This window comes from Curcuma longa, unplaced genomic scaffold (assembly GCF_044706935.1).
Source record: "Curcuma longa cultivar G26 ecotype Majalengka, Jawa Barat unplaced genomic scaffold, ITB_CL_G26_1.1 contig_23804, whole genome shotgun sequence".
Taxonomy (NCBI): domain Eukaryota; kingdom Viridiplantae; phylum Streptophyta; class Magnoliopsida; order Zingiberales; family Zingiberaceae; genus Curcuma; species Curcuma longa.
Genome location: NW_027432261.1, coordinates 1 through 12,157, shown reverse-complemented (window position 1 = coordinate 12,157; position 12,157 = coordinate 1). Strand labels below are relative to the sequence as shown.

The following is a 12,157-nucleotide window of genomic DNA, read 5'->3' as shown; positions in this document are numbered from 1 at the left end:
TTGTGGAAATTGAAGCTTTAATTCGCCACGTGGACAGCAAGGCAACGTACGTGTACGTTTTCTGAGCTAAGCACTAAGCACAGCAGCCTCTAATTTTTGATAAATTATTATTTTTTAGAGAATTTTATTTTTATACTCAGTTAAAAACAGACATTGAGAGAAAAATATTTTAAACTTTTTATTTATAATTATAAAATTATTTATTTATTTATATTCCGCCCTAATTTTGACAAGTCACCAGCTTTGCTCACTTCTCAGCTCCATCTTCCTCGCCAAATCCAAATACTGACCGTCTTCTCCTCCGATCGATTTTACCAGTTTGTTTATCGGCGCTGTTTAGATCTGAACTTGAGGAGGCTGTGCAGGGCCGATTTGGAGTTGCGTGGATCCGTTGTTTTAGGGCTTCGGGGGTCGTTGATTGTGGTGGCTTATGGTTCAGTTGGCGGGTTACGGCAAGCTGCGGCGGGAGTCCGAGCTGTCGGTGAAGAGGCCTTTGGTGGTGGACGCATCGGGTCCTGTGAAGTTGGAGGTCGAGGACCAACTCGAGGACGAGAATGAGTCGCTCATCAAGCGAACCAAGGTTGCCCCTTTTCTTCATCCTCCTCTGCATTGGTTCAGTCTCAAGTTTTGATAAACTTCTCATGTAACGGATTAAGCTGTAATTTTTTTCTTCTGTTTTTTCTTTGTAGCTACGGTTGCCTAAGGATGATTCTCTAATACTATTGAAAAGTGATCTGGCTCGATTTCGTTTGGGTTTCGAGAACGCGTTTCTGCTTCGTGATGTTTCCTTATGATTCAATAGTTTTTGGAAAGTTTTGGATCCGCCTTTACAAAGTTATATTTTGAAGCCTGATTGTTAAAAAAAAGTTTCTTTTCCTTGATCCTGGAGTCGAAAAACCTCGACTGTAGTAGTTTTTCGTGGTTCAGGAAAAATTTTCCATCATCTATAACTTCGTTATTTGGAGTTTTCATCTTTATATCCTGATTGAAATGAGTGGGTATAATTTCAATTCGACATTCCATTCCATTAGGAAGAAAAACAACGTTAAATATTTGTGTGGTAGTTCTCTATGGATGCTTTCCTTACTTTTATGTTAATATGAAATCGGTTTTGGTGCTTCACATTCTCCTTTTTTCTTAACGCGAGATTGGCCATATGAAACAATCTAAAGGCGTGTCCTGCGTCGGAAAAATCTATGGAAAAATATGTCATTTGTTGTGGCACTGTTTACATAGAGAAAATTATTATGCTATTTTGCTGGTTAACTCACTAAAATGTTGTTTTATATCAGTGGGGAACAGGTAGAATGACGCCAACCGAGGTCATCCAGAATAGCTTACTTAATGAACCTAGTCCACTTGGTCTTCGCTTGAGAAAGAGTCCATCACTACTTGATTTGATTCAAATGAGATTGTCTCAAGCAACTTCTTCTTCCAACTCATCGTGCACCACAAACAATGAGCACTTGGACGGAGGCAAAAAGAAAGATATAAAATCTATTGGTGTTTTGACTATCAATGAGAAGATGAAAGCATCCAATTTCCCAGCTTCCCTTTTAAGGATTGGGACTTGGGAGGTAACTAGTTTTTGTTGAAATCGCTTTATTTTCTTTGTATCTTTTTTGGTTTTGATCACATGATGTCCGTCTCTGGTGAGAGCAACAAGCTTAAATCTCTCCCAAACTTGCTTTTATAATGATTCAAACGACAACACATTCTCTTTATATTTAGTGAATACTTTTCAAAAATGAAATTAGAAATCTCTTTATATTTTCATAAAATTCCAAATCTTTCAGTAACTTAATATTTATTGCATTTGTTGAAATTTGTTTTGTCTAGATGAACCTGCAGGTATATGAATCAAATCAGTCAATTGTTGTTGAGTGTTTCTCATTATATCTTTTGCACTTGTTTCTGTACGCTATAGATGTTTTCTACAATATTACCATGATTAGTAGTATTGCATAAACTGAATTAATGGATTTAAATAGGGATCTGTTAAATGGATTGGGCTTTACTGCTGCTAGCACAACTGCTAGATCTGAGTTGAATAAAAGCATATTTCAAAAAACAAAACAAAGTTAGCAAACTAATGAAAATTTTGCTCAACCTTTAGGTTATATTTGTTTGACGTCTTTCACCTGATTCAACCTCTTCTTGAGTGGGTTTGACCATGTTTCGAATGATTAAAACTGTTGGTGCAAGGAGCACTAGGTCCGACTCTAAAGTTTCGATATTTGACAATACACCTAGATCTACTTTGTTTGACCAAGGGTTGATCCAAACATAACCTAATATTTGGATGTGAGTGAAGTCTAGTCAGGTCAGTTTGACCAGAAGACTAACGAGAAGTCCTAGTCGGTTAGATTAAGCAAGAAAGAAATCCTAGTTGAAGGCTAGGTAGAGAAAGTCCTGATCTGGAGGATTGGGCAAGGAAGTCTTAGTTGGAGACTAGGCAGTCCTAGTTGGAGGCTAGGAGAAGTCCTGATCTGGAGGATTGGACAGGGAAGTCTTAGTTGGAGGCTAGGCAATCTTAGTTGGAGGCTAGGAGAAGTCCTGATCTAGAGGATTAGGCAGGGAAAGTCCTAATTAGAGGTTAGGCAAGGAAAAATTCAAACTGAATGTTTGGCAGATGAGAAGTCTACCTAGGGAAGTGACTAGTCCTAACTGGAGGTTAAGCAAGAGAAAGTCCAAACTGAATGTTTGGTAGGTGAGAAGTCTATTTAGGGAAGTGATTAGTCCTAACTGGAGGTTAGGCAAGGGAAAGTTCAAACTGGATATTTGGCAGATGAGAAGTCTACCTAGGGAATTGACTAGTCCTAACGGAGGTTAGTTGTTTGGTAGGTGAGAAGTCATGGGTGAAGTCCTAACTAGGTTATGCAAGGGAAAGTCCAAATTGGATGTTTGACAGGTAGGAAGTCTACCTATAAAAGTGACTAGTCCTAACGGGGAGTCGGGCATGGGTAAGCCAGTAGGTTAGGTTTAGGTAAGCTTAGTAGGTCAGATGCACTACAAATAGGCTTAGGTTACTTGCGTGTTTGTATGCTTATCTGGCAGGAACCAGGAGCTGGAAGCAAGACGAAGGAAGCATAAGAGGAACACACAGAAACAGCCGAACCAAGCCCGAGATCAACTCAGGTCATACCCGAGTTGACTGGATCCGAGCGCTTGGATGTTATTCTAGGTGCCCCTATGTGTCCCAAGCGCCTGGATCCAGAAGAGTCAACCCAGATAAGACCGAGGAGATCGGATCGGATCGGATCTTATCCAGGTGCCCGGATAAGAATCCAAGCGCTCGGAAGGGGCTATATAAGGGGTCTTAGCATGAAACACCAAGACACAACTTCTCTACACCATCCTCTTCATCCTGTAGTGCTGTTGAACGCGAACGAAGTCAAGCTCTTGCGACCGGGGAAGCTCCAGGAAGAGTGCGCTGTGCTCAGGACTTCCAGAACGACCTACACAAGAGTTTGATCTTTTTATTACTATCTTGTCCTTTATTATTTTTGTTATTACTCTGGACTGTAAGACGAATTTCTCCGCCTCCGAACGAAGGTTCGGAAAGGAGACTACTAGTGGATGAGACGTCTCCCATGCATAGGTCTTGGATGTACTAACCCTGAGGGGTTAGGAACCAAGTAAAATCCGCGAGTCCTTGTGCTTGTTTATTTAATCCGCTGTAAGTGTCTTTGATAGAAAAAAACGAACGAACGACGAGCACGTTATTCATCCCCCCCCCCCCCCCCCCCTCCCTCGCGCACCCCACCGATCCTACAAAAACCTCATTGAAGGAGACTAATCCCTAGCTGAACTGCCCAGCAGGATGACTTTCCTTGAAAGAATAATGGATTGGTCGCTAAATATAAATCCATCTCTTATTTCCTTTGACAAATAAAGAGAGAGGAAGGCAGATTTTTAAAAAGATAAATTTAATTTTCCATCCTTCATAACTTATACTACAACCAATGCTAATTCCCGCCATGCGGGGTCCGGGGAAAAAACAAGTTCATAACTTATACTACAACCAATGCTAATTATAAAAAACAAGTGAGACATTCTTTTCATTTATCCATTCAAGGAGAGTACTTAAAATATAAAGTTTCTCATCATTCCCTCCACTTCAACTTTCCATCTTTTTTATATATTTGTTCTTTCAATTTATCATTTCTTTGGGAAACAAGGCTTGCTCATTAGCTGCTGAGCACAAAAAGCAACTTCTCCCGTATGGTTTGGGTTATGGATGATGTTTTTTTTTCCTTCTTTTTGCAGTATGTATCAAGGCATGAAGGAGATTTAGTAGCCAAGTGCTATTTTGCAAAGCGAAAGATTGTATGGGAGATTCTTGAAGGTGGTCTCAAAAGCAAGATTGAGATCCAATGGTCTGATATCACAGCTCTTAAGGGAAATTCTCCGGAAGATGGTCCAGGGACTTTGGATACAGTGGTAACTGTAATTTGATCTTAATACATCGCAATGTTTTTCCCCAGATTTCTTTACTAAACCAAGGGCTTTGTATAATTTTTTGCAGCTGGCTAGACAACCTCTTTTCTTTAGGGAGACCAATCCACAGCCTAGAAAGCACACTCTATGGCAGGCTACTTCTGACTTCACTGAAGGGCAAGCTAGCATACACAGGTAAATATAATATTGTGCTGGTTAATTGACATCCAGTAGGATTACTGTTGTGTTGGTTAACTGACGCACACCAGGAGTTACTATTATGTCAGTTAACTGATCCACTAGGAGTTTACAGTTATAATCACTGTGGCAATGATTTGACAATAATTTGGTTTTTGTTGAGATCATAATATTCCTTTTGTTTAGTCAGCTGCTTTTTCCCCCTCTTTTTCATGTTAATTTTAGTTCTGGTCGCTAAAAATTCTTCCTCTTTCACTGTTAAAGAGTATTAGGTTAATAGGGTGTTACTAAGTGGGTTTAGTCTCAGATGGATATTTTACGTGTTGGGTTATGTATGTATAGTTAAAGTGCCCTAGCTTCCCTCCACCACATGTGATTAGTTGCTTTTGTTAGTTGAACTAAGATAGGCATGACTATCTTTCTTGAATGTGTTGGTTTGCTAGGTGATTCAAAGACATTTCTTGCAAAGCATCCGAAGGAATTGCTTCAAGTTACTTATACTTGGGTGTGTGCATGATATTATTGGACCTATTTAAACAACTACCACCAAGCTTTATCCCACTAGGTGAGGTTAAATATATGGATCCTTCTATGCTATTGAACTATCCCCTAATATATCTTCTATATTTTAATAAATTTTATCATATTTTATCTTTGTTAATCAAGTTTTTTCAGTTTTCCTCTTATTCGTTTAATATGTGTATTTTTCATAATTTCGCATCGCCTAACTATAGCATTCATTAGTCGTCTAAGTACATATTTATATTATCTTAAAAGTGTCTCCTAGAGTTTTCTTTCAATAAATGTAATCTTGACTTTTTCTCTAATGTTCTCTTTTCTTATCCTGTCTATCTTCGTATGTCCGCACATCCACCTTTGCAATTCTCATCTTCTACTCGTGTACTCAAGTCATAGTCCAATATTCAACTCCATATAACATAGTAGCTTTAATCGTCATTGGTTGCCCCCACGGGCTTGCTCACATGGCTAGCGCAAGGCAGTTTGCTACCTTGAGGCCTTGGGTTCGATTCCTGCGTGAATTTAAAAAGCCCTCCCTTGCGCTAGCCATGATGAGAAAAAAGGTCAAAATGATCGTCCGTGATTTACTCCCTCTGGACACTTGTGGGGCCGGGACCAGGGGGCCGCTAAGGTGGCGGTTCCACCTTTTTGCTACCTTTAATCGTCATTGGTCCCCGGGGCAATGGTGCAACGGTAGGACATCCGAGTTGTGACCTAGGGACCCGCGGTTCGATCCCCAATTACGGCGTATTTGCAAGAATTTTCCTCCAAATGGGGAACGCAATCAAAGGATGTTGGGCATCTGGATTGGCAGCCGTATGCGCTTCCCGATTTACCCTGGTGGTCGGTGGGAAACTTCTGTGGGACCGGGCCGGCCATCCCCAGGGATTGAGTCCATGAGACTGACTGAGATTTATCATTTTTACGCAATCAAAGGATGTTGGGCATCTGGATTGGCCGCCGTATGCGCTTCCCGATTTACCCTGGTGGTCGGTGGGAAACTTCCATGGGACCGGGCCGGCCACCCCCAGGGATTGAGTCCATGAGACTGACTGGGATTTATCATTTTACCCTGGTGGTCGGTGGGAAACTTCCGTGGGACCGAGCCGGCCACCCCAGGGATTGAGTCCGTGAGACTGACTGAGATTTATCATTTTTTTTAATCGTCATTGGTATTTTATGTAAAATATCTCTCTCAACCCTTCCATCCTTTTGCAAAAATGATCTTAAATACTTTAAAGATCTTAGTTATAAATAACTTGTCATCTTCTATCTTAACAATTATCTTATTATATCTAATATTACTAAATTTAAATTTCATATAATTTGTCTTTACTCTATTAAGCCTAAAATATTTCACTTCTAGTATTTCTTGTTAAAATTCAAGTTTAACATTTACTTCTTCATGTGTTTTATCGATCTATGGTAATGTGTTTTAGATGTGTTTAGTGAGTTCATCTATATTTAGTATAAAAATATAAGGATTTAGAGTTGATCCTTAATATAATCTTATCTTTATAGGAAACACCTTAGTTGATCCGCTTAGAGTCTTCACTCTTGTCATTATATCCTTGTACACACCCTTAATTATTTCAATATATGCTGCGTTAATATCTTTCTTTTCTAGAACTCTTCATAAAATTTCCCTTGGGACTTTGTCATAAGCTTTTTCTTGGTCAACAAATATCATGTTTAAGCCATGCTTCTATCCTCGATATTTTTTAATTAGTTTCCTAAGAAGATGTATATTTTTTATTATCGACCTTCCAAGTATAAATCCAAATTAATATTCCATCACCATGGTCTCTTAGTATTTTTTTATTATTTTTCTAAAGTTTCATGGTATGACTCATTAGCTTAATATTCTTATAGTTTGCACAATTTTATAGATTTCCTTTGTTTTTATATTGGGGACTAAGGTACTTACCCTCCACTCTTTAATTTTTTTTTCATTTTCAATAACAAATTGAATAACTTCAAAAGTCATTTAATACCTTATTTTTTTAGGCACTTTCATACCTCTATTAGAATATCATATTATTCAGTTACTTTTTTATTTTGCTTCTCATTTAAAGTTTGTTCTACTTCTGAAGTTTGAATTCTACGATAAAAATTTAAATTTCTTTATTTCTCTAACCTACTTAAATTATCTAAGTTAAGTTGGTTGCCTAAATTTTCATTAAAAAATTGATGAAAATATTTTTTCCATTACTTTTTTATTTCCTCATTATTTATTAGTACTCTATTGCAATCATCTTTAATGCATCTTATTTAAATAAGATCTCTTATTTTCCTCTCTCACTTTAAATATCTTATAGATGCTCTTTTCCCCTTCTTTTATATCTAATTGTTGATACAAGCATTCAAAACTTTTTTGGCCTTTTTCTTAGCTATTACATTTTTTATTTTATTCTTACAACTATATAATAATTTATAGGTTGTTCGATGTTCCTCCACTTTCTCTTGTACTTTTTCGCTATAGCACCAAGGTTCTTACTTAGTGGTGTACATCATTTTGACTCATTAAGTACATTCATGATTACTATTTTTATTTTAATGTCATCTTATTCTATGCCATATTTGAATCATGTATTTCTCATAATACTTATACTCCTATCCTTTTCTTAAATATGCTTTTCTTTTATCTTTTAACTTTCACCACTTGATTCTAGGAATCATGTATATATTTTTTATTGATATTATGCTTGAAGTGCTTATCCAACACTACTAACTTATGTTGGGTACAATGGCGGAGCCAGCCCGGGTAGTGTACCCGGGCTGATTCGAACTCTTTAGACTACGTCGACGAGATACCCGGGCTAACTCTTAAATTTTTTTTCTTTCCTCTCTAAATCTAAGCTTTTTTTCTTCTCGTCGCCGTCGGACACCCGGGCTACTGCCGCCCTATAGCTTCTCTTGCGTATGTGCCGTGCCGCCCTATAGCTTCTCTATCACTTGCCCTATAGCTTCTCTTGCGTGCCCTATAGCTTCTCTTGCGTATCTAGCTTTTTCCTTCATGCTTTCATTCGAATGGGGAGATGTGGAGCTTGCTCTTTCTTTGATCGCTCTCCTTCTCGCTGTTTCTCGTGGTTCAATCTTTTTCTTATCACTCATGTCATTCATATCATGCGATAAAGGCCGGTCTCTACTGGCGGTATCGAAGGGCATTGCCGAGCTAGCCCTCACCGCAATGCCACTGCCTAGCTAACCAACTATGCTAAGACCAATGAAACTGGCCAGTCCGCGGAGTGGGTGCCTCATTCATATATATTCTTTCCCATCTCATTCATATCCATCTTTCCATGCCGAGCCAGCAAGCGATGAGCGCGCAGTCGCCGTTGAAGATAGATGTGGCGGAGAGGCTATCTCATCCGCGTTAGACTAGCATGTGTTACTAGAAGCCCTGAAGAACTCCTTTTTAAATCCGAAGAATTGACTTTTATATTGGCCGAATAGACAATTTTGCTATCTCCCCCACCTTTAGTTCACTACTTTTGCTATCTCCCCCACTAGGAGTCAAATGCTATCATTTCTTGCTATCATTGATTGATGACTAGCATGTGTTAAGCATATAGCTTCGTGTCGTATTTGAGGTCTTTTCTCACCCCTCCCCTTACGCCCAATATAAAAGTCAATTATGCGGTCGACCTGTATATAATATAAGTTCCAAGAAACGCAAATAGAAGTTCTTGGAGGCTGAGAAAGGCCCAGTATTATATACAGGGCAGTGTGCCAAGCCGACGCAAGTCCATTCAGATATGAGACTCTTGTTAGCGGGGGCATTGCATACCTCCGTCGTGAATTCAAGTGGCGCTCGCCGTAATTTAGGGCCGCCATACTATAATATAAGTTGAATATAAGGATAGGCTCGATTTCAAGTTCTTTACTATAATTTGCCCTGTATATAATACTGGAATAGCTCGCTTATATAGTATAGTTAGGGCCGACCATAGGGGTAGAGTGCCTGCAAGAGTAGTTCATTCAACCCTTACTATATATTGGGATACGAAAGATCTGCAGCAAATTATAGTATTACGAACTTAATATATATACGGGGTGTACCTGATATGATAGTTCTCTTTCCTGAATTTATTAGAGTATGGCGTACTTATCGGATGTCCTATGGTCGCCTACCCAAATTGAAGATTTTGAGTGCTTTCGCTGCTATATTCTCTTACTTTATTGGCAAAATCAACCTCTTTGTAGAGCAAGACTCCTTTTGCATGACAACTTTGATTGCTTTTTTTTTAGTGCTTCTCAAAGCAACACTACTTCTCCATATATATATAGGACTAGTTCAGTTGGTTGAACGATGCCCTATTCTCTATCACTGCCCGGGCACCTCGCTTCCCAACTTGAGGTCGGCAACTTTCACTCTTCTCTTGTCGGCTGATCTGAATCTCAGCCTCACTGCACCTACTGTGAAGAAAGAATGGCATGCGAGCTCCCCACTACGCGGAATGAATGGTAGAGGAGGAGGAAGTGACTCGGCTCAAGGACCATTCATTTCAGATGCCTTGGACCTATAGAAGCACAGAAAGGAAGGGCTCAAGGACCAGTCAGATGCCGAGGATGGGGCACCTGAAGAGAGGAAACTCAGTCGCACGTAGCGGTGTGTTAGCGAGAAACTGAAAGAGAAGAGGGGAGCTATGATGAGGGTGAGGGAGCGAGAGCGAAATAGCGCAGGGTGCACGAAGCGTCGGATTGGGAGGAGGTGAGAGTCAGAGTTCAATGATTGAGTCCGGTGCTCCGCGATCGAATAAATTCACTAGCCACTCGCCCAGAACTAAGCGAGTGAGGGACACCAGTTCGTGTGAGGAACTATAGTGAGGGACGAAAGCCGACCTCATATCGATGGAGCGAAGCAAGCTGGTCAGCCATCATTAATCGGCTCCGAAGAAGGACGGGTCAAAGGAGCTCCGCCTCAGGGCATGGTAGAAGAGTGAATGGAAAGCAGCCGAGAAGTGGCACGCAGAAGGAGCGAACACAGTGAAGCCGGAGTCTGGGAAAGGCGACCAGACAAGTGGAGCGAAGCGCAACGCGGCCGCGGGAGATCCAATAGTCAATCAGAGCAGAGGCTCCGTCCTTGGCTTTGAGAGATCCGACGGCGGACTGGATCCACGAGGCTTGACCAAAGAAAGAAAGGGAGGCGACCATAGGGAGGGAGAAGTTATAGTTTAGCACTCGCTATCAAAGAATTTCGATAGAGAAATGGTTAAGTTAGATAATTTGTGGCGAGAGAATTTGGTTAAGAGACCCTCGTCGCGTGGAAAAGAGATTGAAAATGCGTAGCTGGTTTAGAGATGGGCACTGAGCTGGGTCATTTATTTCTTTTATAGAGAGAGGTTGAGAGCCGAAGCTGGGTAATTTTATTATAGAGAGAGCCGACCATTAGCTCTTGTGAGTTCAACCTTGCGACCGAACATCGACATTAGCACAACGAGAGACTTCAACGAAATTTATTATAGTATGGCCATGTGACTTCAACTATCGACTGAAACTCTTTCACTTTCCACTTGAATGAACTAAAGTCAGATCGCCATACATATAAGTTCCTTGAACTATTTAAGAAAGAAGAAAGCCCTGGCGAGGCAACCCTGTCCCCAACTAGGTGCGCTCAGTCGAGGAATGAAGGTGCGAAGCATCATACTAGAGGTTCTCTTTACTCTAAGGCTTGGCTCAGTGCGTGCCCTGTATATATATTTGGCTAGGTGCGGAGCCATTCAAATACGAGAAAGAGAAGTAGCTACCTGCGTGAGATTGGCAGATTACAACACAACAGGTATGCGCAGACCAATTAGCCCAGTTTAGTTGAGCCCTGCGTGAGATTGGCAGATTGGAACAGTTGAATTAGAACTCGACAGTGAGACCTGCTTTCAAGTGTTCTAACTTGTCATTTTCAAGCAGAGTAGAAATGTTATAAGTTGTCAATTTGTTGCACTTTAGTTCATAACTTGTCATTTTCAAGCACTTATCAAGTAGTTGCTTAAAGTCCGTTAATCGGCATGTGTGCGAGAAGGCCTAGGAGACCTGCCTTCGAAGCTCGGGAGAGCCACCTACTATGGTTCACACGAAGAGAGTCCTCGCGAACCCATCTTCTCCCGGAAGAAGAGAGTCCTCGCGTGCGAAGAACCCATCGTCTCCCGGAATCAAGATCAATCTGCATGCCACCTATCCAATCCAACACACGAAACGAAAGCAACCAGAGGGCAAGTTCCCCGAAGCGGATCTGAATCTGACTGACAAGTGGATCCGACCTTAGAACTTGATTGAGTGACGTAGCTTGATCCGAATGCTCCCTAAACGAGGTTCGCCGACTCGGGGAAGCAAAGCGACCGCAGAGAATAAAGAATAGGACAAGGAGGCTCTACACCCGGGCAGAGTAGTCGCTCATTCATGCTCATGCGAAGGCAGGGCACGCACACTCAACGAAAGCTTTAGAAAGAAAGAACTCAAAGCGAGGTCCGGAGTTTTGCTATATATAGAAAGAGGAAGGAGTGATAACGACGTCTTACTATACTCTATTCATTATATACCGAAGATATTCGACTATAGCCGAGAGTTGAACAGGATTGAGAGGCTGGCTATTAGTAAGGAGATGCACTTTGGAATCCAATTAGAACGTCAAGAGTGATGACTCCCTTCCGGGCTCCACGGCCCATATCCGATAGCTATGGAATGCTAATGCTCTTCACTTATTCTCCTCCTCTATTTCTATTTACTGCTGCCTCGCCTCACATCCCTGCAACGATAGCCAGATCGTGTTTTTCCCAACCGGGCGGAACGCATCTAACACTCATGTTGGGGTTCTTTCCTCTGACCTCCACCCAACCTCAAAAAGCTAATAGAGCAGGGTTTCACTCGAACCAACAAGCCTTTTTCACTCGCCGATCTGAAGGATCAATCTATGGCAAGCAATTCTTCCCCGCCCTACCGAACCGGGGTACGAGAATGTGTAACAAACTACTTGTACAACTTATACTATAGTATGGCGGCCCTT

General features: G+C 41.0%; 1 protein-coding gene across 1 annotated transcript; it reads left to right on the top strand.

Moving 5' to 3' along the window:
- The first annotated feature begins 254 nt into the window (after positions 1-254).
- LOC141818235 (uncharacterized) lies at positions 255-5,166 on the top strand. The gene is made up of 5 exons (XM_074705763.1): positions 255-580; positions 1,293-1,577; positions 4,270-4,443; positions 4,529-4,635; positions 5,082-5,166. The coding sequence occupies exons 1-5, from the start codon at positions 431-433 to the stop codon at positions 5,083-5,085; spliced, it is 720 nt and encodes a 239-aa protein (XP_074561864.1). The 5' UTR covers positions 255-430; the 3' UTR covers positions 5,086-5,166.
- The last annotated feature ends 6,991 nt before the right edge of the window (positions 5,167-12,157 follow it).